The 25,930-nt window shown below is 36.8% G+C and overlaps 1 protein-coding gene across 2 annotated transcripts in view; it reads left to right on the forward strand.

Moving 5' to 3' along the window:
* The window catches only part of UVRAG (UV radiation resistance associated), a 327,746-nt gene that overhangs the window by 81,786 nt on the left and 220,030 nt on the right, over positions 1-25,930 (forward strand). For both annotated transcript variants that reach the window (XM_028115861.2, XM_088017675.1), the window contains one exon: positions 12,514-12,599. In XM_028115861.2, coding sequence (XP_027971662.1) covers positions 12,514-12,599 — 86 coding nt within the window. The remainder of the gene's footprint in view (positions 1-12,513; positions 12,600-25,930) is intronic.

A 25,930-nucleotide genomic window follows, 5' to 3' on the forward strand; every position in this document is an offset into this window, starting at 1 on the left:
TAGCCTATGTTTTAACAATAGGGAAAGGGATATGGTATAATGTTGTCCAGGTCTTTCAGTACATCATCAAGCAAAGGTTGGAAAGTCATAAAAATAGACCATTCCTTTACATACTCTATTCAGCTTTCCTTTCCAGTCTCCTCTCCCCCTCCCCCCCCACATTACAAAATATAAAGACAATAAATCCTCAGGGGCTGTTTCTAATAGCTGCCTGCTTTGTTATAAAACATTTAGGTATCTGAGCTCAGTTTAAATCCAGGGTAAAACTTTGTTTCTGAATGATTTGAGCTGGTGTGATCTAGTAACAGTGTTACTTATACCAGGTAGGTATAGAGCTTTTGAAAGCTGTAGTTCCCAGTTTTCATTTACTAAGTACCTACTATATGTCAGACACTATACTAGCTATTTTACATGTTTTTTTTTTAATCTTGTGTAACAATTCCATGAGGTGGTTATTATTCTCATTTTATAGGTAAAGTACCCTAGAGGAAAACGTTAAATTACTAACCCAAGATGATATAGCTAGGGAGTAGCCGAACCATGACTTAAAACCAGGTCTCCTTTATTCAAAGGTGTTTTCTTTTAAACACTATGCTACATGCCATCTCTGCATTTCTTCCCACTTCATATATCTTGTTCAAAGTACTAGGTCTCTGTGTTTATATTTAACCAGAGATCTCCACTGTGTGCATTGTGAGAATCAAATGAGAGGGTACATGGGAAAGTGCTTTGAATGGTATGAAGTGCATTATTGTACAGACTCTATGTATTTATTATTGTAGAGTGGGCATGCAATGCCCGTGAGACCATCAACCCACTGAAGTCCACGTATTAGTCACTATACTTGGCTTCTCTCAAGTCTTTTTTTCTCTTTTTCCCCCTTTTCTCTTGGATCAAATTAACTTCTGACAGATGTTTGGAAAATCATGTTATCCTGTAATTCATATTTATAAATCCTGCTGCTGCAGTGTGGTCCCCATTCTCCCTCTTCATTGAAGCCAGAAAATAATCTGGGAAAATGCCACGTTTCCTGTTACGAATTTGGAGGATCTTGTCTTCTTAGCACAATTGTTGAGGTTTTCAGAATTTTAATCCTGGAAAATTCAAAGCCGGGCATGGTTCTTTGTATAGATGTTTTAGATTCTTGAAAAGTAAACAGAAACAGAGATCCAGACTTATCCTCACTAGAGGATTCAGAGTTTAGAATTTTGAAAACTTGTTTTTATTATTCTTTCTTGGATTTGTAGTGAGGGCATGCTTGACCTTTGTTCCCCCCTCTGATAGTCGGTTTCGGTTTAAATTGTTCTTCAAAGCTGGGAGTCCTTTCTACACTCCCCCCCCCCGCCCCACTAATGCTCATTAGCGTGATGCCACTGTTGCCTTCTCTTCTCCTCTCACACCCATGGGAATTTGTGTGCGTGTCTTTTTCCTCTTCAGGCGTAAGCTCCTTTCCACTGAAGTTGTATCTTACTCAACTTTTGTGAGTCTCAGGATTTAGCATAGACTTTACTTAGTAAATATTTTTCCATGAGTGAACTCAGTGTATTAGGATCACATGGTTCCTATCTCTACTCTAAAATATACTTTTAGGTTACGTTAGCAGGGGCACCTGCAGTCCTCTTGTCATGGAGCAGCATTGTTGGCATTTAAGTCCACTTCATGCTTACACTGTGTGACTCTGATTGTGATGCTTTTTTGAGGGTAGTTTAAAGCACTAAAACATGAACAAGGATTTCTTTACCCTATTGAATTTAAAAGAAGGAATTGATTTTAGTTTCAGGATCTGTATACTTTTGCTTAACAGTGCTCTTCTTATTTCTCATTGTTTCTCACTATTTTGAGGGAGAGGAGAACTTCCTCTGTGGTCTCAAACCTTAGACCAAATCTGGGGGAATACATATATTCAGTTCTGGTTTAGTGTCTCAGAAGAGGTCTTGCCTTCCCTCCTTAAAAGCTTAGCTTCTGGGCTTCCGTAGAGTTCAGAGGCAGAAGGTACCCGAGGTTTGAAGGTGCTCGACAGAGATTCTTGCACAGTTTTTTCAGTTTAAACTTGGCTGGCAATTAAAAGTGTATTAAGGTCCAAATGAACATATACACATAGGAGCACAGGCTATCTGTTGATTCATCAGGTAGTTATTTTAAGAAAAGTTGTACAAATAAATACTGTATTTTAAAATGGATACTGATTGCATCTGAAAATATGCTCAAGTAGTAGAGAGCCATTGTTTTTTTCCATTGCCAATCACAATTTCTTATTCTAGTTAAGTAAGTAGAAAAAGGACTATTTGCAAAGCTCACTTAATAGTTTTATAAATAACATCTAGAATGCTGTCAGTTCTGCTGAGGAAAGCTTTTGGTGGAGCCTTTAAGCAATTGTTGTCAGGCTTCCACTTGGGCCTTTTGTCTTCTCATGAACACGTTGTATTTGCATTTAGATCCCTCCCAAGTCTACATCTCGTCTGTATTTCCATATATCCAGACTTGAGTTAAATTGCTTGGATGTTTCAAAGACACACACACTCTACAAGTCCCAGACTGAGCTCAGTTCCCCTCCCCATCTTGAAAAACTTCTTCCTGTTGTGTTCCTTAGTTTAGTGAATGGTACTGCTATCCATGTACTGTCTTAAGTCAGAAAGGGGAGTCAGCCTGGACCCCTCCCTCTTTTTTGAATGACTACTTGATGGAGTCTGCTAAATATCTACTTCTTTCCTGCTTTTTGGAGTATAGCCAGAAAATGCTGGTCATGTCCCTCTATATTTGAATCATTTCAGAGTAATAACTGGCTTATAGGGTCTTACTGTGTGATCTGGTCCCTGATTTCTAAGCACCCCACCCATAGCTTAGATCTCATTTCCGTAGAAAGGCTTTCTATGATATACCCCTAAATCTGGTTGGGATACCCCTCTTACATGCTCCCATGGCACTTTCATTTTCCTCATCACTGACCCTTATCTGATTATATTCTGATTGTCCATTTGCTCATCTCTCTTCCTAGACTGTAAGCTACATAAGGGCAGGGACAGTGTCTTTCTGTCTTCATTACTAATTTATTCCTGGTCCTTAGCATTGTGCCTGTCATATAGTAGTAATACAATAAGTATTTGTTGAATGAGTGAGTGAAGCTTCTGTAGCAGCAAATCATTAAGCATTCTAATGGGATACATAATGGGATAGCTGGTTATCGTCATCTGTATGGCTTGTTACTCAAAATTCTAGTTCTCTCGGTTTAAATAGTTTGGGCCATTTCTGCATAGACGCCTGTCATTTGCATATTATTATACTTTAAATGGAACTCTTCATTTTTCTCCCCAGGCTTTCTTTCCTTTCCAGTTTCCCACATCTTTCTTAACTATTTTCCCATTTATTTGGGCCCCAAGTATTGCAGTTAGATTTGATTGATTTCTTTCTTTTATCTACTCTATACGGTTGGCCACTCAGCTCTTTGGAGGCCTTTGAAATAACTACTCTCCGTGGCTACTTTTCCATCTCCGTTGCGGTGCATGATGCAGGCTCAGCCTGGTGCCCTCATAAGGCTAGGTTACTGTAGTACTTTTCTGGTGGGCTTATGGACTCTAGTCTCTTTGTATCCACTCTGTCTTATTCACTACTGCCTGATTCATCTTCCTGAGGCATACTTTCATTTTTTATTCCTTTGCTTAAAAGTTTTGTAGAGTGACTTCTCATTGTCTGCTAGATGTGTCTAAATCTCTGACCTGCTTTCCTTCTCTCCATCTGCCTGCATTCAGTCAGTGGTATGTACAGTAAGTACTTTTAGTTCTAACTGTGCTTTTATCTCTTCTTTCTCTTAGTGTTTGAGCTCTTATTATTATCTCTAGTACGTGTGGATTTTTAGAATAGCCTGCTGACTGGCGTTTGGACATTCTGCCTTCTCTAATGCATCATATTTGTCATTACCAGAGTAACTTTCCTTAAATGCATCTCTGATCATTATGCTGTATTGTCAGAAATCTTTCATGAGTCCTTATTGCCTGGAGATTGTCTCCACTTTTTAGCATGCCATTCAAGGCTTTCTCTACTCTGGCCCTCCCAAGCTATTTATTCAACCCTGTTTCCCACTGTTTTCCTCTCCAGGGTTCCAAGTAATTTCCATGTCATTGAAGCTGAACAAATTGGACTACTACTTAATTTTCTCTGAATGCAACTTTTGTTTTCCCACTGTCATGCTTTGGCTAAAGGTGTTCAGACTGTGTGGGACTTTCCTTCTTTGCCATTCAGCTTTTTAATACTTCTTAATCTATCTCAGTTACTGCCACCCCTGCAGCCTTTGATGTTCCTTCTCTTACTAGATGGAATCTTTACCATATCAGAACCCCTGTAGCTATTTCCTTTTTAACCTTTCCTATGGCACCTTTGCAGTTTTTACTTCACTTGGAACCTTAACTGGGTTATATACATCATAGTGTACTGGGTTGTATACTTTTATAAGGATGGTAACAATTGCCTGACACCCTGTATGTATGAGGTATTCGATAAACACTGAAACAAATAAGTATGTGTATAATACTGTTTGCTTCATAATCAGTTATCCTGTCAACGGGATTATTATAGTATAATTTATAATTCTAATAAAGTTAAGGCTGGTCTTGTGACTGTTGTAGCAGCTAAAAACTCTCAAAATATACAGTAACATCATTTAAAAAGTGACTTATCCAGTGATCTCCTACAGGGGTAAGCAAACCATAGTCTAGCACATGGTTTTGTATGGCCTAAGAGCTAAGAATGGTTTTTACATTTGTGAAGAATCTGAAGGAGAAAACAAAGAATATGCCATAGAGGTGAAATGTAGCTTGCAAAACCTGAAATATTTACTATCTGGCCATTGACAAGAAAGTTTGTTGACCCTTGATGTAGAAACGCACCTGATCATCTGCCTGGAATTACTCCTGCTCACTGGGTATGTGAAATTAATCATCTGTTTTCTTGAACAATTTAATAGGCACTCACCCAGACTGGTGCCTATTCCCTTCCTTGAAAAAGCATTGTTAGGCCTGGCTTCAGAAGAATTTTGAGTGACACGTAAATCTCCTCTGGGCTCTTTGGCACTTGGCAGTATCTCACACAGATAACCAGATACAAACGAGCCATTTCTTTCCATTATAATCCTTCATCAGAGGTCTGTCAGGATCACACATGTGGTGAAGTTAGATGTCATTCAGAACAAGGCTCTTAGCATATTTTAAGAAAGTTAATTGCTAAGTGGTGGCTAAGGCAGAAGGGTTTAATAATGTTCTTAAGTTGCCTTAAATGTACATGGACCCAGAATTTTAGAACTGGAAAGGTCTTAGAGATCAAGTATAGCATGGTCATTTAAGAAAGTGGGCTGTGGAGCCAGACTGCATGGCTCTTCTACTTAATCCTCCTTGCATCTCAGTTTCCTCACCTTTAAAGTGGGGATAATAATAGTCCCTGTTTCAGAGGATTGTGTGAAAAATATGTTAACCCTTAACATATGAACATTTAAATTGTTAATATTAACTTGGAAAAGAACACTGTCTGGCATACTGTAAATAATCATAAATGTTACTCTTATGTGTATTGCTGTCATTTTTTATTTTTGTTTTTATTACTAGTAGTTTCATCTCATTTTATAGTTAAGGAAACTGAGGCCTAGAGGAGAGTTAAATTGTTTTCCTCATTTCCATGACGGGCAGAGTAGATTAAAACCCAGGATCCTGGCTTTCATTTGAATTCTCCTTTTCTTGCTATAACGTATTGCTTTTAGTTGTATGTTAGTGGGTACAGATGATTTTTTAAGAGAAAAAAATGTGTCTGTCCACATTTACTTAGCCTGATGTTTTTGAGGTGCATCTGTGTGTAGCATGTGCTAATACTTCTTTCCTTTCTGTGGCTAAGAAATACCTCATTGTCTTGATATACTTCATTTTGTTTAACCATTTATCCATTGATGGATATTTGGGTGGTTTCTACCTTTTGGCTCTTGTGAATAATGTTGCTATGAACATTTGTATACAAGTATTTGTTTGAAGACCTGTTTTCATTTCTTTCAGGTATATACCTAGGAGTGGATTGGCTGGGTCATATGGTAATTCTATGTTTGACTTTTTAAGGAATTGCCAAACTTTTTTTTTTTTTTTTTTTTAAACAGTGGCCGACGTTTTACATTCCCGGTGGCATTATAGGAGGGTTCTGATTTCTCTACATCCTTGCCAACACTTATTTTCTGTGTTTTTTTTTTTTTTTTTAGTTAAAAATTTTTGGAATGCCTGGCTGGCTCAATCAGTAGAACATGTGACTCTTGATCTTGGGGTTCAAGGCCCACTTTGGGCATAGAGATTACTTAAAAATTTTTAAAAATTTTGCTTGTTTATTTGTTGGTTTTTTTATTTGTTTTTAGTTATCTTGGTATGAATTAGTATCTCATTGTGGTTTTGATTCACCTTTTTCTAATGACTAATGATGTTGAACATCTTTTCATGTGTTTGTTGGCTATTTGTATATCTTTTTTTTGAGAAATGTCTCTAAGTCATTTGCCCATTTTTTAAGTGGATTGTTTGTCATTTTATGGTTGAGTTGTTAGAGTTCTTTATGTATTTTAGATGTGAGACCTTTATCAGATATATGATTTGCAAATATTTTCTCCCATTTTATGGGTTTTTTCACTTTCTTATAGTGTCCTTTGATGCACAGAGTTTTTAATTTTGAGAAGTCATATTTATTATTGCATTTGTTGCTCAGGCTTTTGGTGTCATACCTAAGAATCCATTGGCAAATCTGAGGTTATATAGGTGTACCCCCTGTGCTTTCTTTAAATAGTTTTATAGTTTTAGCTCTTACATTTAGGCCTTTGATCTATTTTGAAGCAATTTTTATATATAGTGTTAGGGATGGGTCCAAGTCATTCTTTTTTGCATATGGCTATCCAGTTGCTTTAACATCATTTGTTGACAAGACTATTATTTTTCCAGTGAGTAGTCTTGGTACCTTTGTCTAAAATCAGTTGACCACAGTTGTGTGAGTTTATTTATAGATTATCAGTTCTATTTCATTGATCTGTGTATCTGCCTTTATGCCAGGACCTCACCATTTTGATTACTGCTGCTTTGTACTACGTCTTGAAATTGGGAAGTGTGAGTCTTTCCAACTTGGTGTATTATATTGATTTTCATTTATTGAACCACCCTTACATACCTTAGATAAATCCCACTTGTTCCTGGTATATAATCCTTTTTAAAAAAATTACTTTTAAACTGTGGTGGGATATACGTAATACGCAGTGTACCACCTTAACCATTTTAAGTGTACAGTTAGTTCAGTGGCATTAAGTGTGTTCACATTGTTGTGGAGCCATCACCACCATCCATCTCCAGAACTTTTTTCATTTTGTGAAGCTGAAAAACTACCCATTAAGCAGTAACTCCCCATCTCCCTCTCCCACAGCCCCCTGGCACTCACCATTCTACTTTCTGCTTTACAAATTTGGCTACTCTGGGTATATATTGGGATCATACAGTATTTGTTCTTTTGTCACTGACTTATTTTACTTAAAATCTAAATCATCTCAAAGGTCATCTGTATTATAGCATGTGTCAGAATTTCTTTCCTTTTTAAGGCTAAATGATATTTCATTGTATGAATATAGCATGTTTTGTTTATCTGTTCATTTGTTGGTAGACACTTGAGTTTCTTCTACCTCTTGACTATTGTGAATAATACTCCTCTGAACATGGATGTACACATATCTTTTTGAGTCTTTGCTTTCAGTTCTTTTGCATATATACCTAGAAGTGGAATTGTTGGCCAGTGGTTTATGTTTTTTAATATGTGGCTGGGTTAGCTTTGCTAGTATTTTGTTGAAGACTTTTACATATATATATTCATAAGGAATATTGACCTATAATTTTCTTGTGATATTATTGTCTGGCTTTGGTATCAGGGTAATACTGGCATCATAGAATGAGGTAAGAAGTATTTCCTCCTCTTTCATTTTTTTGAGAAGGATTGGTGCTATTTTTTCTTTAAATGATTGGTAGAATTCACCAGTCAAATCATGTGGTTCTGGGCTTTTCTTTGCTGGGAGTTTTATGATTACTGATTTCAGCTTATTTTGTTATGATTTTATTAAATTAACATTTATTAGGTGGAGCACAGAGTGCTGGTTGGTAAGCCATGGTTCGACAACAGACCACAAGAGAAATTGAAATAGAAAAGGTTTTTACTTACAGGTCCTGGAGGAATTACAAGGGCATACATTAAGGGGCCCCACAGGGAGATCAGGGCAGAGTGTAGAGAGAGGTAGGACCTGGAGTACAGTGCCTTTATTAGGTCTGTGGGTGGAGTGCTTTGGAGATCCTGGGCTAGAGCTGGATTTGTCAGTTCAAACCAAAAGAGTAGGGTTTTGGTAAGCTCAGCAGGATTTTTATCTAAGGGGCGCTTAAGGCATACAGGCACTGGGAACCAGGAGAGACCATTGATCACAAGTCCTATCATTAATTCTTGTAAGCAAACTTACATGGCTTGTATCTCTGTGGCCTGCTATTTAGGACATGTGCTTCCCTGAGAGGTCTAGTCAGTTTAAGGTCCTTGCAGGCCCCTTGGCCAAACAAAATGGATGCTGAGGCAGCAATACCAGGGAGTAGTTTAGCTAATCAGTGACTTGACTTATCTCAACAACTTCTTGTAGGGCTGTTCAGATTTTCTATTTCTTCTTGAGTCATTTTGGGGAGTTGTGTTTCCAGGAATTTCCATTTTATTTGGATTATCTGATTTATTGACATACAATTGTTAATAACACTACAAGTGTTCTATAACACTTTTTATTTCTATAAGGTTGGTAATAATCCCATTTTCATTCTTAATTTTAGTGATTTGAGTCTTCTCTTTTTTTCTTAGTCTAAGCTTGAGGTTTGTCAATTTTGTTGATCTTTCAAAGAACTAACTTTTGGTTTGTTGATTTTCTCTATTGTTTTTGTATTCTCTTTCCTGGATCTCAGCTCTAATATTTATTAATTCTTCCCTTATTTTGGGCTTAGTTTGTTCTTTTTCTAGTTCCTTAAAGTGGAAGTTTGGGTTATTAATTTGAACTCTTCAGTACCTTTTTTTTTTTTAAATGTAGATGTTTACAGCTGTAAATTTCCCTTAGCACTTTTTCTTTTCTTTTTTTTTTTTTAAAGATTTTATTTATTTGACAGAGAGAGACACAGCGAGAGAGGGAACACAAGCAAGGGGAGTGGGAGAGGGAGAAGCAGGCTTCCCGCGGAGCAGGGAGCCCGATGCGGGGCTCGATCCCAGGACCCTGGGATCATGACCTGAGCCGAAGGCAGACGCTTAACGACTGAGACACCCAGGCGCCCCAGCACTTTTTCATTATATCACATATGTTTTGATATGTTGTACTTTCATTTTTTTTTTTTAAAGATTTTATTTATTCATTTGTCAGAGAGTGAGAGAGAAAGAGCACAAGCAGGGGGGGCAGCAGGCAGAGGGAGAAGCAGGCTCCTGCTGAGCAAGGAGCCCGATGTGGGACTCAATCCCAGGACGCTGGGATCATGACCTGAGCTGAAGGCAGATGCTTAACCGACTGAGCCACCCAGGCATCCCTGTACTTTCATTTTTATTCACCTCAAAGTATTTAATAATTTTCCTTGTGATTTGTTCTTTGACCCACTGCTTGTTTAAGAGTGTGTTGTTTACTTTGCAGTTCATGGATTTTCCATATTTCCTTCTGTTACTGATTTCTAGTTTCATTCCATTACGGTCAGATAAGATACTTTGTATGATTTCAACTTTTAATAATTTATTGAGACTTGTTTTGTGGCTGAACATATGCTCCAGCTTGGAGAATGTTCCATATGCACTGAGAAGAATGTATATATGGTTGTGTTAGGTGGAACATTCTATATACGTCTATTAGGTTTAGTTGATTTATAGTATTATTATGTCTTATATTTCCTTGTGTATCTTTTATATGGCTGTGCTTTCCATTGTTAGGTGGGATGTTGACATCTCCAGCTATTTCCCACTTTAGTTTTGTCAGTTTTTGATTCATATATTTTATTATATGTCATTAGGTGCATATATGTTTATAACCATTTATATATTCTTTTTTTTAAAATGTGAGTTTTTTTTTTTTTTAAAGATTTTATTTATTTATTTGACAGAGAGAGAGAGAGAGAGCACAAGTAGGCAGAACAGCAGGGAGAGGGAGAGGAAGAAGCATGCTCTCCACTGAGCAGGGATCCTGACGTGGGGCTTGATCCCAGGACCCTGGGATCATGACCTGAGTTGAAGGCAGCCACTTAACCGACTGAGCCACCCAGGCGCCCCAACCATTTATATATTCTTGACCCTTTTTTCACTATACAGTGTCCTTCTTTGTCTCTTGTAACATTTTTGTCTTAAAGTCTATTTGTCTGATATTAGTATAGCCACTCCAGCTCTCTTTTGGTTACTGCTTACATGGAATATCTTTGTGTCCTTTCATTTTCAACTTATTTGTGTTTTTGTTTCTAAAGTGCAACTCTTGTAGACAGCATTAAAATGAAATCCGTTCAGCTGATCTCTGCCTTTTAATTAGAGTGTTTAATACATTTACACTTAATTACAGAGACAGAAGGACTTCTGCTATTTTTGTTTGTTTCTTATATCTTTTTTGTTTCTCTACTCCTCTATTACTACCTTCTTTTGTGCTCTATGTTTTCTCATGTGGTATTTTGATTTCTTTATCATTTCTCATATATACACTACAATGTATCTTTTAGTTATTTTCTTAGTGGTTGCCCTCAGGATTATAATCAGCATCTTAATTTATAATCATGTAGTTTAAATTAATACCAACTTAATATTATACAAAAACTTTTCTTCTATATAGCTCTGTACCCCCACCTCTATGTTACTGTCATGTTACATCTTTATAATTGTGTGCCTATCAAGATAGATTTATGATTGTATCATGTATTTTTCTGATTGATTTTTTAAATGCTAAACCAATATTGTATTCTTAGAATAAATTTGATGAATAATGATGTGTTACTGTTTTATCTTTATAATGTATTTCATTATATGTTATATATATATATTCAATGTATATATAGCAAATTCAATGTATTCAATTTGCTAATATTTTGCTAAGGATTTCTTTGTGTTCATGAGGGATATTGGTTTATAAGTGTGTGTGTGTGCATGTGTGTGTGTGCGTGTGTGATGTTTGTGTCAAGTTTTAGCATCAGTAATGTTGACCTTATGAGTTAGAAATTGTTTTTTTCCTCTATTTTATTTTATTTTTTGTGCGTGTGTGTTAAATTGATGTTATTTCTTAAATGTTTGATAGAACTCATCAGTGAAGCCATCTGGACCTAGACTGTTTTGTGGGAAGCTTTTCAATTATTTATTCACTTAAAAAAGATATAGGATTATTCAGATGTTGTTTCATTTCAATTTTGGCATGTTGGATTTTTTTCAGGGAGGGTTTCTGATGCATCTAAGTTGTCAAATATGTTAGCATAAAGTTGTTCATATTCTCCTAATAACCTTCTGTGGCAATGTAATTAAAAAATGCTTATATTAGATTGTAGAAAACATTTATATAGTGCTTATTACATACGTTTCACTTTACAAATAATACTCTTTTAATTCCCACAGTAGTTGGTGAGGTAGATAATGTTATCTACATGTTCTAGATGAAAAAACAAACCAAAGTTAAACTAAGAGAGTTAAGGTGCCTTGCTCAAGATCACAGAACTGGTGTATTAAGGGCTTAAATTATAATCCAGATGGTCTGGCTCCAGAGTCCTTTTTTCTTGACTCCTATTTACTTTGTATTTCTTAAATGACAGTTACCTGTTCTTTTCTTCTTATGGAATTTTGCTGTTTTCTCTCTGGTGCTCCCACCACCTTTATTCCGCTAGTGGAAATATTTGCTCTGGTATTACTACTTAGAACTTGGAATTCCTTTCCCCATAAAAACATTACATATGATGGCTACACATACTTGAAATATTATTGGTTTTTTTTTTTTAAGGATTTATTTATTTATTAGAGAGGGAGAGGGAGGGAGCAAACGGGAGTGGGGAGGGGCAGAGGGAGAGAGAGAATCTCAAGCAGACTCCCTGCTGAGTGAAGAGCATGATGTGGTGCTCAGTCTCAGGACCCTGAGATCATGACCTGAGCCGAAATCAAGAGTTGGATGCTTAACTGACTGAGCTACCCAGGCGCCCCTTGAAATATTACTGTTAGTACTTGTCTGCAGTCACATAATATGTTAAAAAGACTTCTGGAGCTCCCCTGGGAAGTTCACTACAATTTATAATGTGAAACATGGTTTCTCTGGGAAAATACTAGAAGATATTTATTTTAAATTCACTTACTTAAAAGGTTAAACTTCAGTTACATGGAAATTTTACTTTTTGGAATCCCTTAATGATTTGAATTTACTGAGGTGTTTCTAAATCATAATTTTCAGAAGACAAACAGTAAGATTAATTTTTACACATATTTTGTTTTACTTTCATTAATTTGGTGATTAATGTCTTTCAGGGTTATTCAAATGCTCAGAAGAATATTCTTCTTCAGGTGGATCAGAACTGTGTTCGCAATTCTTATGATGTCTTCTCTTTGCTGCGGTAAGAAACTTCTTAGACCTCCTGCATTTTCTAAAGAATGTTCTTCATTTTGAGTTTGTGACATTTCTGTGTGAGGAATTGTATGGGAGCTTTAGAAGCTGTTATTCAGGCTTAACATTTTTTAGTGAGAGCTTCATAAATTTTGTAGCTACAGTGATTTAAGCTTATCTCTTTCACAAAGCCGTTGGAACGCCATTTCCTTTCTCTGGACAGTGGGAGAGAATGATTGGAAGCCAATGATCTTAAAACAGGGACATGAGCCATTTCTGGTTTTCTGTACTATAAAGAGCAGCAACCAGAGGTACAAAATTTAGACTTATTAAAATCTTAACAACTACAGCTTTACTAGAAAAGCCCTCCAATAGCCCCAGACATGGCTTAGAGTTTTGACCTGCTCTTCATCTAAAAGAATCATGTTTGACAAGGCAAAGGAGCTTTGCATGAATCTCATGCCCAGAGGCTTGACTAACTGCCTTAACTCTATATTTTCATAATGCCTGGGCTTAATTTTGAAACATTTCTAAATTTGTTTTTAATTTTCAATGTGGAAGATCATCAAGGACATTTTCTCAGGAGGCAGACAACCAAAATAAATGCAGTTCAAAATAAAGATAACAGTGACACTCAGCCTATGTTCACCCTACTCAGACAGATGGTTCATTGAAATTTGATTTTGGCAGTATTTTTCTAATGTTTACGTAACACATCATAAATTTCAGACCATTAGACATCCTCAATATATCTACTAGAGGAAGAGTCCAGAAGGATGGTTGGACTCTTGTCCAATTGGATGATTGTTTATTTTATAAACATTATGAAATGGGCCTTTTCTTTGCAAATCTTGAATCTTATTATACATGATGATAAAGTTTGGTCACATGGCCTGTGTAAATTGCTCTTAAGAGACAATGATTTCAACTAGAGTAACCACAGACATTTGAGGACTTTTGATTCTTATCTGAGAGGTACTTTCACTTTGACTTCTTAGGATATGTAAGAGAATGGACAGGATTTAGTAATTGGATGGTGGAGATAGAAAGCAGGAGGTGTCAAGATATATAACTTGTATTTTTTTGAGTCTATTCAGTTTGGGACTACATTGAGTTTTAAGTATTGAAAAGAGCAATGTACAGAAGTAGTTTGAAATGTGAGTAAGCCACTAATATTTCTTGACCTATTTTCCTCATGAAATGAGGGTATGGATTTTACTATTTTAAACATACTGTCCAAGTGTGAGATGGTGTGATCTTACTAGAGAAATCAGTGGAACCAAAAGAAAAAGAAATATGAAGTCAGTGAAAAGAGGAGGATTGGGGAAAGACAGCATCATAGAAACTAAGGGAGTAGAGATTCTAGCAATGTTGAATGCTCTGTGACGAGACAGGAAAATAAGAACTGAAGAAATGCTGTAGGATCTTGGGAAGCAATGTGGTACAATAGATAATGCTTTGGTTAACTTGACCCTGACTTCAATTGTCCCTGGTTTATCCAAATTCATTTAACTTCTCTCATTCTTCTAAAAGGTAGAGGCAGTAATATTACAAATTTGTGTAGCTTACAAGCATTTCCATATTTATTATCTTACACTCCGAAGTTTTTTGTATTCAGACACCAGGGATCAGCCTTTGTCTTCAGTGTAGAAGCTGAGGCCAAGAGGCATTACAGGATTTATCTGAGAACACACAGCAAGTAAGAGCCAGACTGGAGGTTGGTGTGAAGTTTTCCTGCAAGCAAGTTTTCCAGATCCTTTTCAGAGTCTCATTTACCTTCCTAGATTGGTGGTTATAAGGTGCACATAGCATTATGACAGAGAAAATTTTCTGAAAATCACAGAGCCCTCCGTAAATTCGAAGTCATTGGGGGAATTTGGTAGTTAGTGCTCAATTATTTAACATTGATTCTTGCAATGATATGTCTCTTGGGGGTCTCATTTCTAGGGTGCTTTCCAGATTCCTCAGGTGTGTTAGCAGTCTGATTTGCCTTATTAACAGTGGCCTTGTCATTAGCATTGTGTAAATTATTTATAGCTGGTAACATAGATGTACTCTTTTGGACCAGATCAAGTGTCCATTTATCAACCAAATTACCTGAGCCCAGAGAGTTACTCTGGAACCAGAAACTTGACATTGTAGTCATCAACATTAATGAGTAAAATGGAACTTTCTCTGATAATTCTCTTAGACATCAGTAAGGAGTAACCACCATCTATCTGTTTGCTAAATCAAAAGCTCTTCTTTTCTCACAGTTCTTGTCATGATTTATGCTTGCTGGGAAACGTAATTTTGTGCTGATCAATTTTGTTCTGTTTCCCTTCTTTAACTCAGGCAACATTGTACCTGGATGGGAGTAATTTTTAAAAATATACCTTTTTTCCTTGATCCTTTTTTGGTGTGTGAAATTGTTACTTCTTGATCTGTAATTTTATGTGAAAACATAGTCTGAATTCTTTAATATCACTTAACTTCACAAAATTCTCAGTGCCATTTGGAATCAGGACTAGAACCCCGGTCTCTTGATTCTGTTTTTTGAGAGTATATTCTAGTTAATAACTTTCACTGTGTTGTGCCACTAGGATGCATATTTCCTTCCACTTCCTATAATGTGAATGTTACAGAAAAATAGGAAATCTTGACTAGGCGGGGATTTTGCAACACCTACAACCAGAGCATTAGAACCCCTTCAGGTGGATGTGTTGTACCATTTTGTAAGAAAACAGTAACCTGAGGTTTTATTTAGATTTTTCTGCCAGTAGTTAAGAATGTAGGCTGATTTCAATGTTACCAAAGTAATAGCAGCTCTTTCCAAATTTATATTCAGTGTGTGTGGTAGTAATTACATTTTGCTTCTTTAACCCTTGGAAATTCCTGGATTAAGGGTTAGTGTTCATCTAAGTAGACATTTAATTAGGAGCCACTTTACTCATTACATTTGACTCATTACCCTTAAATTAGGATGTTCACCACAAGGTGTCAATGTTGCTCTTTAACTGGCACCTGAAATTTCATTTATTTTATGGTTTTATTTTTTTATTTTTATTTTTTTAAAGATTTTATTTATTTATTTGACAGAGAAAGACAGCGAAAGCAGGAACACAAGCAGGGGGAGTGGGAGAGGGAGAAGCAGGCTTACCGCTGAGCAGGGAGCCCGATGTGGGACTCGATCCCAGGACCCTGGGATCATAACCTGAGCCGAAGGCAGACGCTTAACGACTGAGCCACCCAGGCGCCCTATTTTATGGTTTTAAAGTGAGAAAAGTTGGATTATAAATTACAAGTGAGCATTTATTTTTAGAAGTTAACTTTTTTTTCCTCTTTTATTCCTTCTAGGTTAAGGAGTTTCTAGGCTTATTAGGTAACTTTCTCCTTTTGGTTCTGATTTTTTTTTAATCCTCTTGGTGGTACAGAGTTATTGAAAGATGAGAAAGAGAAGGAGTGTCGGGTGTGCAGTTTAGATCTCTAACTGTGGCGACGGCATGGAATCAGTGGATGGGACTGGAAGCAGGAGACATCCATAATCCTATCTGCTCTCTGAGAGTGAAAGATTACTTTTGATTTTTAAAACGTCATTTTTTCCCCTTTCATACTTCTTCAAAAAGGTAGCTCTACTGTAGTGAGATAAGTGAGAATAATGAATAATTCAGGTTTTCTTCTAGTACAGTTTTTATTGCCCCTTTCCCTGTCTTGACATGTCCTATTTTTGCCAGCTGGAGAAGTGGAAGTATGGTGGCTAATCATGGGTCCTCCACCTAGGTTCCAGTCCTAACACTGTCATATGCCCATAACTGGATGTAAGACTTTGGGCAAATTACTTTGGTATGCCTGAAACTACTTTTGTAAAATGGCAGTAATATTTATCTCATAGGGATATTCTGAGAATTAAATAAGATAAAATACTTGAAAGATCCTAGGTCAGCTACTGGCATATTAGTAGACATTCAATACATAATAGTTTTCGTTTTCTCCTTTCCTTCCCCCAGCTTAGAATTAGCTTTCTCCTCTATGCCAGTGTTTCTTTATGTTAGCGTTAGTTTTTTCAATTTTCAGCTTAATTTCTCTTTCTTTTCTTGCCATTCTAATGTCTACCACCTCTGCTTTTAGCCTTACTTTTATTAGTCCGGAACAATCACGATAAAATTATTTAATGGGTATATGTCTTTTCTCCCTAATGACATTGAAAACTTCTTGAAGGAAGGGATTATTTCATATGACTGTGTTTTTTCCTCTCTATCTTCCTGACAGTTGACGGTTATGTTGGAGTTCCTGTGAATGCTGTTGTGATCCTGGAGCCCCAGGTCCTATGGACTAGATCCTACAACCCTTCTGTTTTCGTCTTTCTCCCTGAGTACTCTCTTCCATTACCACAGCTTCACCCAGCACAGCCACATGTTAGTAACTCTCAAATCTATACCTCTAGTTACTTCCTTTCTTTTGGATTTCTGATCTGTATTTTCCAGGGACCATTAGACATTTCTACTTTCATGTTCTGTAGGAACCTCAGCCCTGACGTGTCCAGAGTTACGTTCGTGGGTATTATTCTCCTCTTCCTTTTTTTCCCTTGTATGTCTCATGTCCTGTATATGATCTTCTCAGGCACGTAAGGGAACATACCGTTCTTTGTTCTCATCTCTATTTTCTGGGACTATTTCTTGACCTAACTAGTCTCCATACTAGTTTTTCCTTCATGCAACTGATAGCTATTATGGAGCGATTACTTTGTGTCAGGAACTTTTCTTACTGCTTTACATTAATTCTTTTAATTTTCACAGCAACCTTCTGTGGGGAGAACTGTTTCTGTTCCTATTTACAGATGAGGAAGTTGAGGCACAGAGTAGTTAAGTAACTTAGCCAGAGTCACACAAGTAGTCCCTCTTAGCCTGGATTCAAGTCCAGAAAGTCTAGCCCCCAAGCCTGTGTCGTTACAACCAGTATTCTTTACCGCTCTCTCATCTTGTGCATCACTTTGGTGCGTCTTCTCTGCTGCACTTCTGTCAGAGTGACCTTTAAAAATGTATCAGTTTTGGCACATACAGGATAAAGTAAACACTTCTTAATGTGTTATTCGAAGGACATTGTTCCGAGCACGCTATAGGGACTAGTGTCCTTATTTTAAGTCCTCCCACCACTGCCTGTGCAATTAATAGCTGGTATTTATGGAGTACTTACTGTGTTGCAATTAGTTCTTCATTGTCTGATTCTCTCTCCTCTTAGCATCCCAAACAGAGGGCTCCTTTGGGCAAGAGTCTTTGTTTGTTGGTCTCTGTAATAATTCTCTCACAATGCATATCATATATATTAAACAGATAATAAATTCTCTTTTGGTTTGATCAAATTGATCAAATTCTTCAGGTTACAAAGGACTAGCATTTTGTTGTTCTAGTTATTGGTTTGCCTCTGGCAAAATGAGGGTCATAAAATATTTCTAGGCCATCATCTAAAAAGTGTTGAAAGTATAATCAGATCTGTGAACCTTCAGCTGCCTCTTTTCTTTCTGCTGCTGCCCTCCACATAATATCTGGTGAGATTTCAGGATTTTGTGACTTTTAATCTTACTCCTTATATGGATTTTTCTGGAAGGTCTTTATCTAGCTGTCTGGAGGTAAATTGTTCGTGCCTTCCCTGCTTTGATAGAAAATACTTTCTCTTTTAAAATTTCAATTTTAAAAGGGAAATGCTTACGTCAAATACATTATTCTTCAGGTAATATTTAGAAAACAGATAGGATGAGATATATAAGGGCATAACCTCTGTCTATATAAATTTGGGATGTGATAACCAACTTTGGGTTGCAGAGGGAGTTTTTCCTCCCTGCCTACCAAGCTCTCTGTAATAATTACGAGTGTAGAGAATATGGCTAAGAACCCAGCTGAAAGCAAAAGATGTCCCAGAATTTATGTTCTAAAACTCATATAATTTTGCCATTCATTTTTTTTAAAAATTTTATTTATTTATTTATTTTAGGGAGAGAGAGCATGTGTGTGTGAGTGGGGAGGGGTGGCAGGGGAATGGAGTTTCGAGGGGGGCGGGGAAAGAGAATCTCAAGCAGGCTCTATGCTGAGCATGGAACTTGACCTGGGGCTGGATCTCACAACCCTGAGATCTTGACCTCAGACAAAACCAAGAGTTGGACGCTTAACCGACTGAGCCACCCAGGTGCCCCACTGTGCTCATTTTTAATAAATTAGAAGGGTAATTAAGAGGATACTGTTAAAGTAGACACACTGACAGCAAAGAGACGTGAAAGCTTGTTGATCGTTTGCTCTGTTTGTGATTTACTCTTTGATTCTGGAACAGAATTGAGTGGTAAATCGTATTAGCTACGCTCTTACCTTTGAAGTCACTGTGTTTGGATTTGTAAATAGCACTGTCACTACTTCACGTAAAACGAGGGTGGGGTGAAGTAGTCCAGCTATAAAGACAGACTAAGTGAAAAAGCATAGCTAGATTACCTCTTCTGTGTGTAGGTGTCAGTCCTTTGCCCAAGTACATCTCCATGTTGCACTTCCTAACTGAAATTAATAATGAGAAGTGCTGAGTGAACTGTGTTAGTTTTGGCTAATGCTGTCTCTGTGTAACAGATGAAACTGAGGCACAGAAAGGTGACATGACTTGCCCAGCACCACAGTACAAATAAGTGTCAAAGCAGGTTTGAATAAAGGTCTGCCAGGCTCAGGGCATGTGCTTTTCTCCATTATGCCATGTTGATGCCAAACCATCAGTAGAATAAAAAGTCTAATAATCATTAGAGCCTGGGTCAGAAAACAGGGACATATGTAAGTTTTAGAAAGGTTTTCAATCCAAATTTAAAATGAAAAAGTTTTGGCACTTAGTGTAAGTTTTGGTTCAGCAAAGACCATATTTATATGTAAGAGCACATTTTATTCTTATTTATCATTCTCTCCCCACATACACACAAGTATGCATACATACACATCAATAAACTTACACATACGTATATTTAGAAAAATAGAATTTTAACAAAATATGGGAAGTAATTTTTTTTTAAAGAAAGGTTTTTTTTTTTTTTAGATTTTATTTATTTATTTGTTAGAGTGAGCGAGAGAGAATGAGCAAAGGTACAAGCAGGGGGAGCTGCAGGCAGAGGGAGAAGCACGCTCCCTGCTGAGCAAGGAGCCTGATGCAGGACTCGATCCCAGGACCCTGGGTTCATGACCTGAGCCAAAGGCAGATGCTGAACGAGTGAGCCACCCAGGTGTCCCAAAATATGGGAAGTAATTTTAGGTGCAGTTTTTTTCCCCATCTTTTTACATTTTGCTTTGTCTTCTTCCTTAAGCCCTCTCCCCCGCTACCCTGCCAAAAAACCACAAGCTGTAGCTTGAATGTTTGTCATCCTTCTCCCCCTCATCCATGTATTAAAACCTAATCCCCAGTGTGATGGCATTTATTTGGAGGTGGGGTTTTGGGGGGTCTGCCCTCAGGATGGGGATTAGTGCCCTTATAAAAGAGGCCCCAGGGAAATCCCTGTCCCTTCCACCTCCTGAGGTTATAGTGAAAGGACTATGTGTGATAGTCCACCTACACACAGGAAGCAGGCTCTCACCAGACACCAACCAAGCTGGTACCTTGATATTGGACTTCCCAGCCTCTAGAACCTTAAGAAATAAATTGCTGTTTATAACCCAGCATGGAGCCTGACACGGGGCTTGATCCTCTGACCCTAAGATCATGACCTGAGCCCAAACCAAGAGTCTGACACTTAACAGACTGAGCGACCCAGGAGCCCCCAAGAGTGGCATTTCTGAGTGGAGGAGCATATATGTTTTTTAATATTAAGAGACATCAGATTGTTTTCCCAAAGAGGACAAATAATATGTGGCATTATTCCTTATCCTGAACCCCTGCTGGCAACGGGAAATCATTTTTTGGTGATTTTTATTAAATTTCATTAGCCTCACTATAAGTGCTTAGTCTGAGCTACAAGTGACAGTGAACATTGTATCTTGAGTTTGTTAGCCATTTAGTGTATTCTTCTGTGATTTTGCCTATTCATATACTTAACCTATTTTTTTATTCAGTTGCTTGCATTTTTTTCATAAAATTTTAAGAGTTCTTGGTATTTTTTCCAAATCTATGAAATTACATCTTGACTTGGTATGCTTTACATAAAAGTTTGTTATATTATATAATTCTACTTTTTCTTGTGTATCTTCTGAATACTCTGTCTTGGTTTAAGAAGTCTCTCCTATACTTTGGTTCTGAATATATTTTATAATTTTTTTTGAGATTTGTATCTTCCTTTTTAAATGAAATCTTCAGTACAACTTGGAATTATTCTTAAATATGTTATGTAGATATTCCATATATTGTGAGGTCGATTAATTTTCTTCACAGATGAATATCAAGTTGTGCCAGTACCTTTCTTTTCCCACTGAATTTAAATACCTAATCTTTGTCATATATTAAAAGCTCATATATACTGGATCCATTTCTGGATTCTTTTTTTGGTTGTGATCTTTTTGTCTGTTCCTTTGCTGATTTCAGATTGATTTAATTAGGATAGTTTTTTAATATTTTCTGTTATCAGGTACGGCAAATCCACCCCTAGATACTCTTCTTTTTCATAACTATTTTTGGCTAGTCTCAGAACTTTATTCTTCCATGTGAACTTTAAGGTTATTTTGTTCAATTCTTTAAAAAAAAAAAGCTTCATTGGAATTCGACTGGGGATTTTTGTATTCATTGGTTTCTTTTATTTTGGGAGGTGTCATTTTTATGATACTAGTATTCTCATCCAACCATGGTTGGCTGTCTTATATATTGTATTATATATTGTTCAAATTTTATTTTATTCCTTCAGTAAGATTCTTCAATAATACAGTTTTCTGCATATGGTCAGGTGCCTTTCCGTTAAGTTTGTTTTTTAAGTATGTTATAGTTTTTACACTATTTTATAAACTATATTTCCCATTTCCATTGCTTCATAGAGAAAAGCTGTAATTTTAAGAAAATCTTCTATTCAGTGTCCTTCAAATCATTTTTCTTGTTACTATTATTTTTTAAGGAAATCTCTCTTTGATTTTCTTGCATACACTATCATCGATGAAAGGATAGGTTTATTTGTCCTTCTCCAGTGTTTAGTGATTTTCTACTCCTATTGCCTATACTAAACCTTCTAGAACTTGCAAAATAATGTTGAAAAGTAAGGGGAATAGTGAGCATGCTAGTCCAGTTGTTGTTTTAATTGAAAGTGTCCAATATTTTGCTGTTCAGAATATTTTGGAAAATAAATAATTCTTCCTATTTAACGTTTTTATTAGGAATGGATGCTGAATTTTTGGCAATGCCTTTCCACGCTTATTAACATTATATTTTTTTAAATTTATAGTTGTAATAAAGTATGTAGATTTCCTGATACTGCGTTACTAATTAGTTATAGGTTCTTCTTTTGCTCATTACTGTAAGTGAGGTTGGTGTGTAGTATTTCTAATATGTAGTTGTTTCTTGTGGGGGAGTGGGGCAGAGTAGGGAACCATTTTTCCTTAGATCTGAAAATGCATTGGCAAGCTTTTCATCTTTTTCTATGACCCTAATCTATAAAATGATAATAATAACATCAACCTTATTGGGCTGTTTGGAGGATTAAGTGAATTAATATGAAGTACTTAGTACAGTGCCTGAGTATAGTTAGCACTATATATGTTAAGTAGTAGCATCATCAAGCAGCCAAAACACATTGAATAATTTTGGAAATTTTCAATTCTTGAATGTTTGTTAGAATTTAGCTGTTAAATTCTCTAGTTCAGGTGCCTTTTGTAATGATAGATCTTACTCTGATACCTATCAAGCTATTTGCTCTGTCCATTTTTTTCCCACTTCATGGTTTATTCTTGGCAATTAATTTTTGCTAAGAAACCATCTATTTCCTCTAGATTTTTAAATTTACTGATGAAATGGTACGTATATTTTTATTTTATAATTCACTTGATCATTTTAATAATTTACAGCACATTTTCTAATTAAGCCCAGAAACCACTCTAGTACTTCAGTTAGAAATATTCTTGGACAGGATGCTTTCTGATGTTGAAGAATTCTTCTACTGTATGAGCTAAAACAAACTGTTTGAGATAATCTTTGCCTTTAAAATGTTAGAATAAGAATGGAGAACTTAGGGGCACCTGGGTGGCTCAGTCGTTAAGCCTCTGCCTTCAGCTCAGGTCATGATCCCAGGGTCCTGGGATCGAGCCCCACATTGAGCCCCACATCAGGCTCCCTGCTCAGCAGGAAGCCTGCTTCTCCCTCTACCATTCCCCCTACTTGTGTTCCTGCTCTGGCTATCTCTCTGTCAAATAAAAAAAATTTAAAAAAAATTAAAAAAATCTTAAAAAAGAATGGAGAGCTTGAACTACACAAGCTTAGTGAATTTGGATCTAGTTTACAATATTGTCCCCAGTATATACCACAAACCTGACTTAGAGTAGATTCGCAGTATTTATTAAATGAGTAAATGGTTAAATTAATAAATGACTGGATGAAATACAACCTGTTTGGATAATAACTGAATAATAGGTAGATTTTTGGATGAATTTTTTAAGTGCTAGATTGAAATTTTTTTTTTTACCCAGGCACCCCTAAAATGATTTTTGATTTTTAATCACCTTTCCTAAGATAACACTTTGGATATGTTCTCTCCCATTATAGTATATTTTTAATATAAAATATCTGAGTACTTAATTTTAGACAAAGCATTTGCTAATGAAAGTCATGGAAAGCCATCATATGGTAAATTAACTCCTGTTTATTAAATGAGTTAACCAATAGATCTGTCTTTAACTAGGACCTTTTGTAGGCTAAGTCTGTTTTCTCTAGTGTATTGAATGGTTCAACAGGGAGTAGGAATGTAGTGGATAAATTAAATGAGCCCTCTCCAAAATGGTGTTCAGAATTCCTGGTTTGCAGCAATAATTAATGTTTAAATGTTGCTGGAATGATGAAAGAAGTGTATAAAATCAGTGTAAAGAGGCAAAGAGCATCCTTTGAGGGCAAGTAAGTATATGAGTAGGCTTCTGCCTAAGAGATGTTCTCTGTTCCTGCCCCTGTCTCTCAGTTCTGTCTTGAATTCACAGGGCTACTTTATTAAGACTGCTTTGTTTAAGATGTCAATGCAAATGATGGCTTTACCATCACACCCCACATGGCTGCCTTGTAACTTCTGCATTCATACTGGTGCCAGGCATGTTCCAAGGCAGCTTTCCAAGGCTTAGTGATTTCACCCTGATGTCTCTGCCAGTAAAAATAACCAGTTACCTTTAAACAAGTACCCCACCCATAACTGGATTTTTACATGCTGTTTTATTGAGAGAACTTATCAGAGATTTTAGGAGAATTAATACATTATGCTTATCAGGATATCACCTGGTCCTTGAAGTAACCAAAGTTAGAGTGGGACATTTTACCTTGGAAGAGAATCTGAAACTCAACATTTTTATCTGTTGAGGAGTATGGACATTGTAATAATAATAGCCTCATTCCAGTAGTTCATTCTGTGTGACTGGAAGTGCTCTATTAACATAAGAAGCCAGATTCTTACTTTGGAGACTTATATTCTACTAGGACAGATTAACAGATACAGCAAGCAAGGGGTCTTACATTCATTGAGAAATTAATTTCTAAATATTTTGTTGGTATTGCAGGAGTTAGTCAGAATCCCATCTCTTTGTATGCCTACACAGGTGATAGGGAAGGAAAGTAATATCTGAGTATCTAAAACATGAAAGGCATTTAAATGCTAAAAACTTTATATATTTTTTATAATACTCACAATTGCCTTGCTACTATTATAATTCTATTTTACTGGGAAGCAAACTGCAACTTGGAAAAATTGAGCTAGTATCTTTTCAGAGTCCAGATATGTCCAAAGGCAAAGGCCTTTCTAATATATTTCTCCATCTCATGGAAGAGTTTGCTGTGACGTTTCTTCCTCTTTTTGAAACTGCCTAACAGTACCCATACCCCTTCCAATAAAATTGCTTTGGTGGTAAACCTGAGTATAAAATGGGCCAGGCATTTCTTAAAGAGTCTTGTGGTACTTGCACAATGGAGGTTTTCATAATAGTCTTTCCTGGAGCAATCTAAAGTATACTTAGCGTACTCCTTCTCTCTGTATCTTCCCAAGCTGGAAGTGTTAACCAAAGTCTATATAGCTTTGCCTTTGAAGAGTGTCTCTATAATTCTTTGACCACATAGTTCCCTTTATTTCTTTTCCCTCAGTATGATAAGTTAAAGTGATTAGACAATGGTTTTTCCTTAGTTGGCATCCCTCTCTTATTTTCAAGCTGCCATCCCTTAAATTCTGACTCTGCAAGAAGCACACTGATGTCATGGAGGTAAAATGAGTTTTCCACAGTAGCACTGATTTTTCCATCTCACAGATTTTTTGATTCTAGTGACAGAGTCAGATATGAACCTTGGAATAGAACTGGCTTTAAACAGTTTTGGGGAGATTTAAATATCTGGAGATTTAAATTTATGAAAAACTCAGTGTAAGCCAAGAAATGGAGTCAACAGCTTTTAGAAAGGAGCTAAGATGATCTTATGTTGCATTAATTAAAATACAGTGTCCATATCAGGTCCTTCATGGACTTTATGTTCATTAAATCATATTTGGAATGTTCTGTTTAGTTTGAGCCCCTGTTTGCTTTGACGAGGAATATTCAGGGGTGATGCCAAGGGTGATGAGGGGTTTTAAAAGAGTCATATGAAAACTAGTTCGGAATAGAAGATATTTATTTGCTTATTTTATTTTTTTATTGAGTGTGCACATGTGTGTGAGCCAGGGTGGGGGTGAGGGGGCAGAGGGAGAGGGAGAGAGAGAATCCCAAGCAGACTCCATGCCCAGCCCGGAGCTTGACACTGGGCTTGATCTCATGACCCTGAGATCATGACCTGAGCCAAAATATCAAGAGTTGGATGCCTAACTGAGCCATTCAGGGACCCTAGGAACAGAAGATATTTAGCTTAGGGACGCCTGGGTGGCTCAGTCGGTTAAGTGACTGCCTTCAGCTCAGGTCATGATCCTGAAGTCCCGGGATCAAGTCCCATATCGGGCTTCCTGCTCAGTGGGGAGTCTGCTTCTCCCTCTGACCTCCCCCCTCTCATGTTCTTTCTTTCTCATTCTCTCTCTTTCTCTCAAATAAATAAATACAAATCTTAAAAAAAAAAGATATTTAGCTTAGAGAAGAGAGGATTTTGGGAATATAGTTGGTACCTTAGAAATAATTTGGCGAACAGTTATTTGGGTAATAGTAAAATAGACACATTTGTTGAACATGTACTGTCAGGTAAAGCCTTTACATGCTTTGTCTCATTTAATCCTCA

Source organism: Eumetopias jubatus, unplaced genomic scaffold (assembly GCF_037043125.1).
Source record: "Eumetopias jubatus isolate StellerSeaLion01/CBP00866 unplaced genomic scaffold, mEumJub1_p1.0 scaffold_13, whole genome shotgun sequence".
NCBI classification, from domain to species: Eukaryota; Metazoa; Chordata; class Mammalia; order Carnivora; family Otariidae; genus Eumetopias; species Eumetopias jubatus.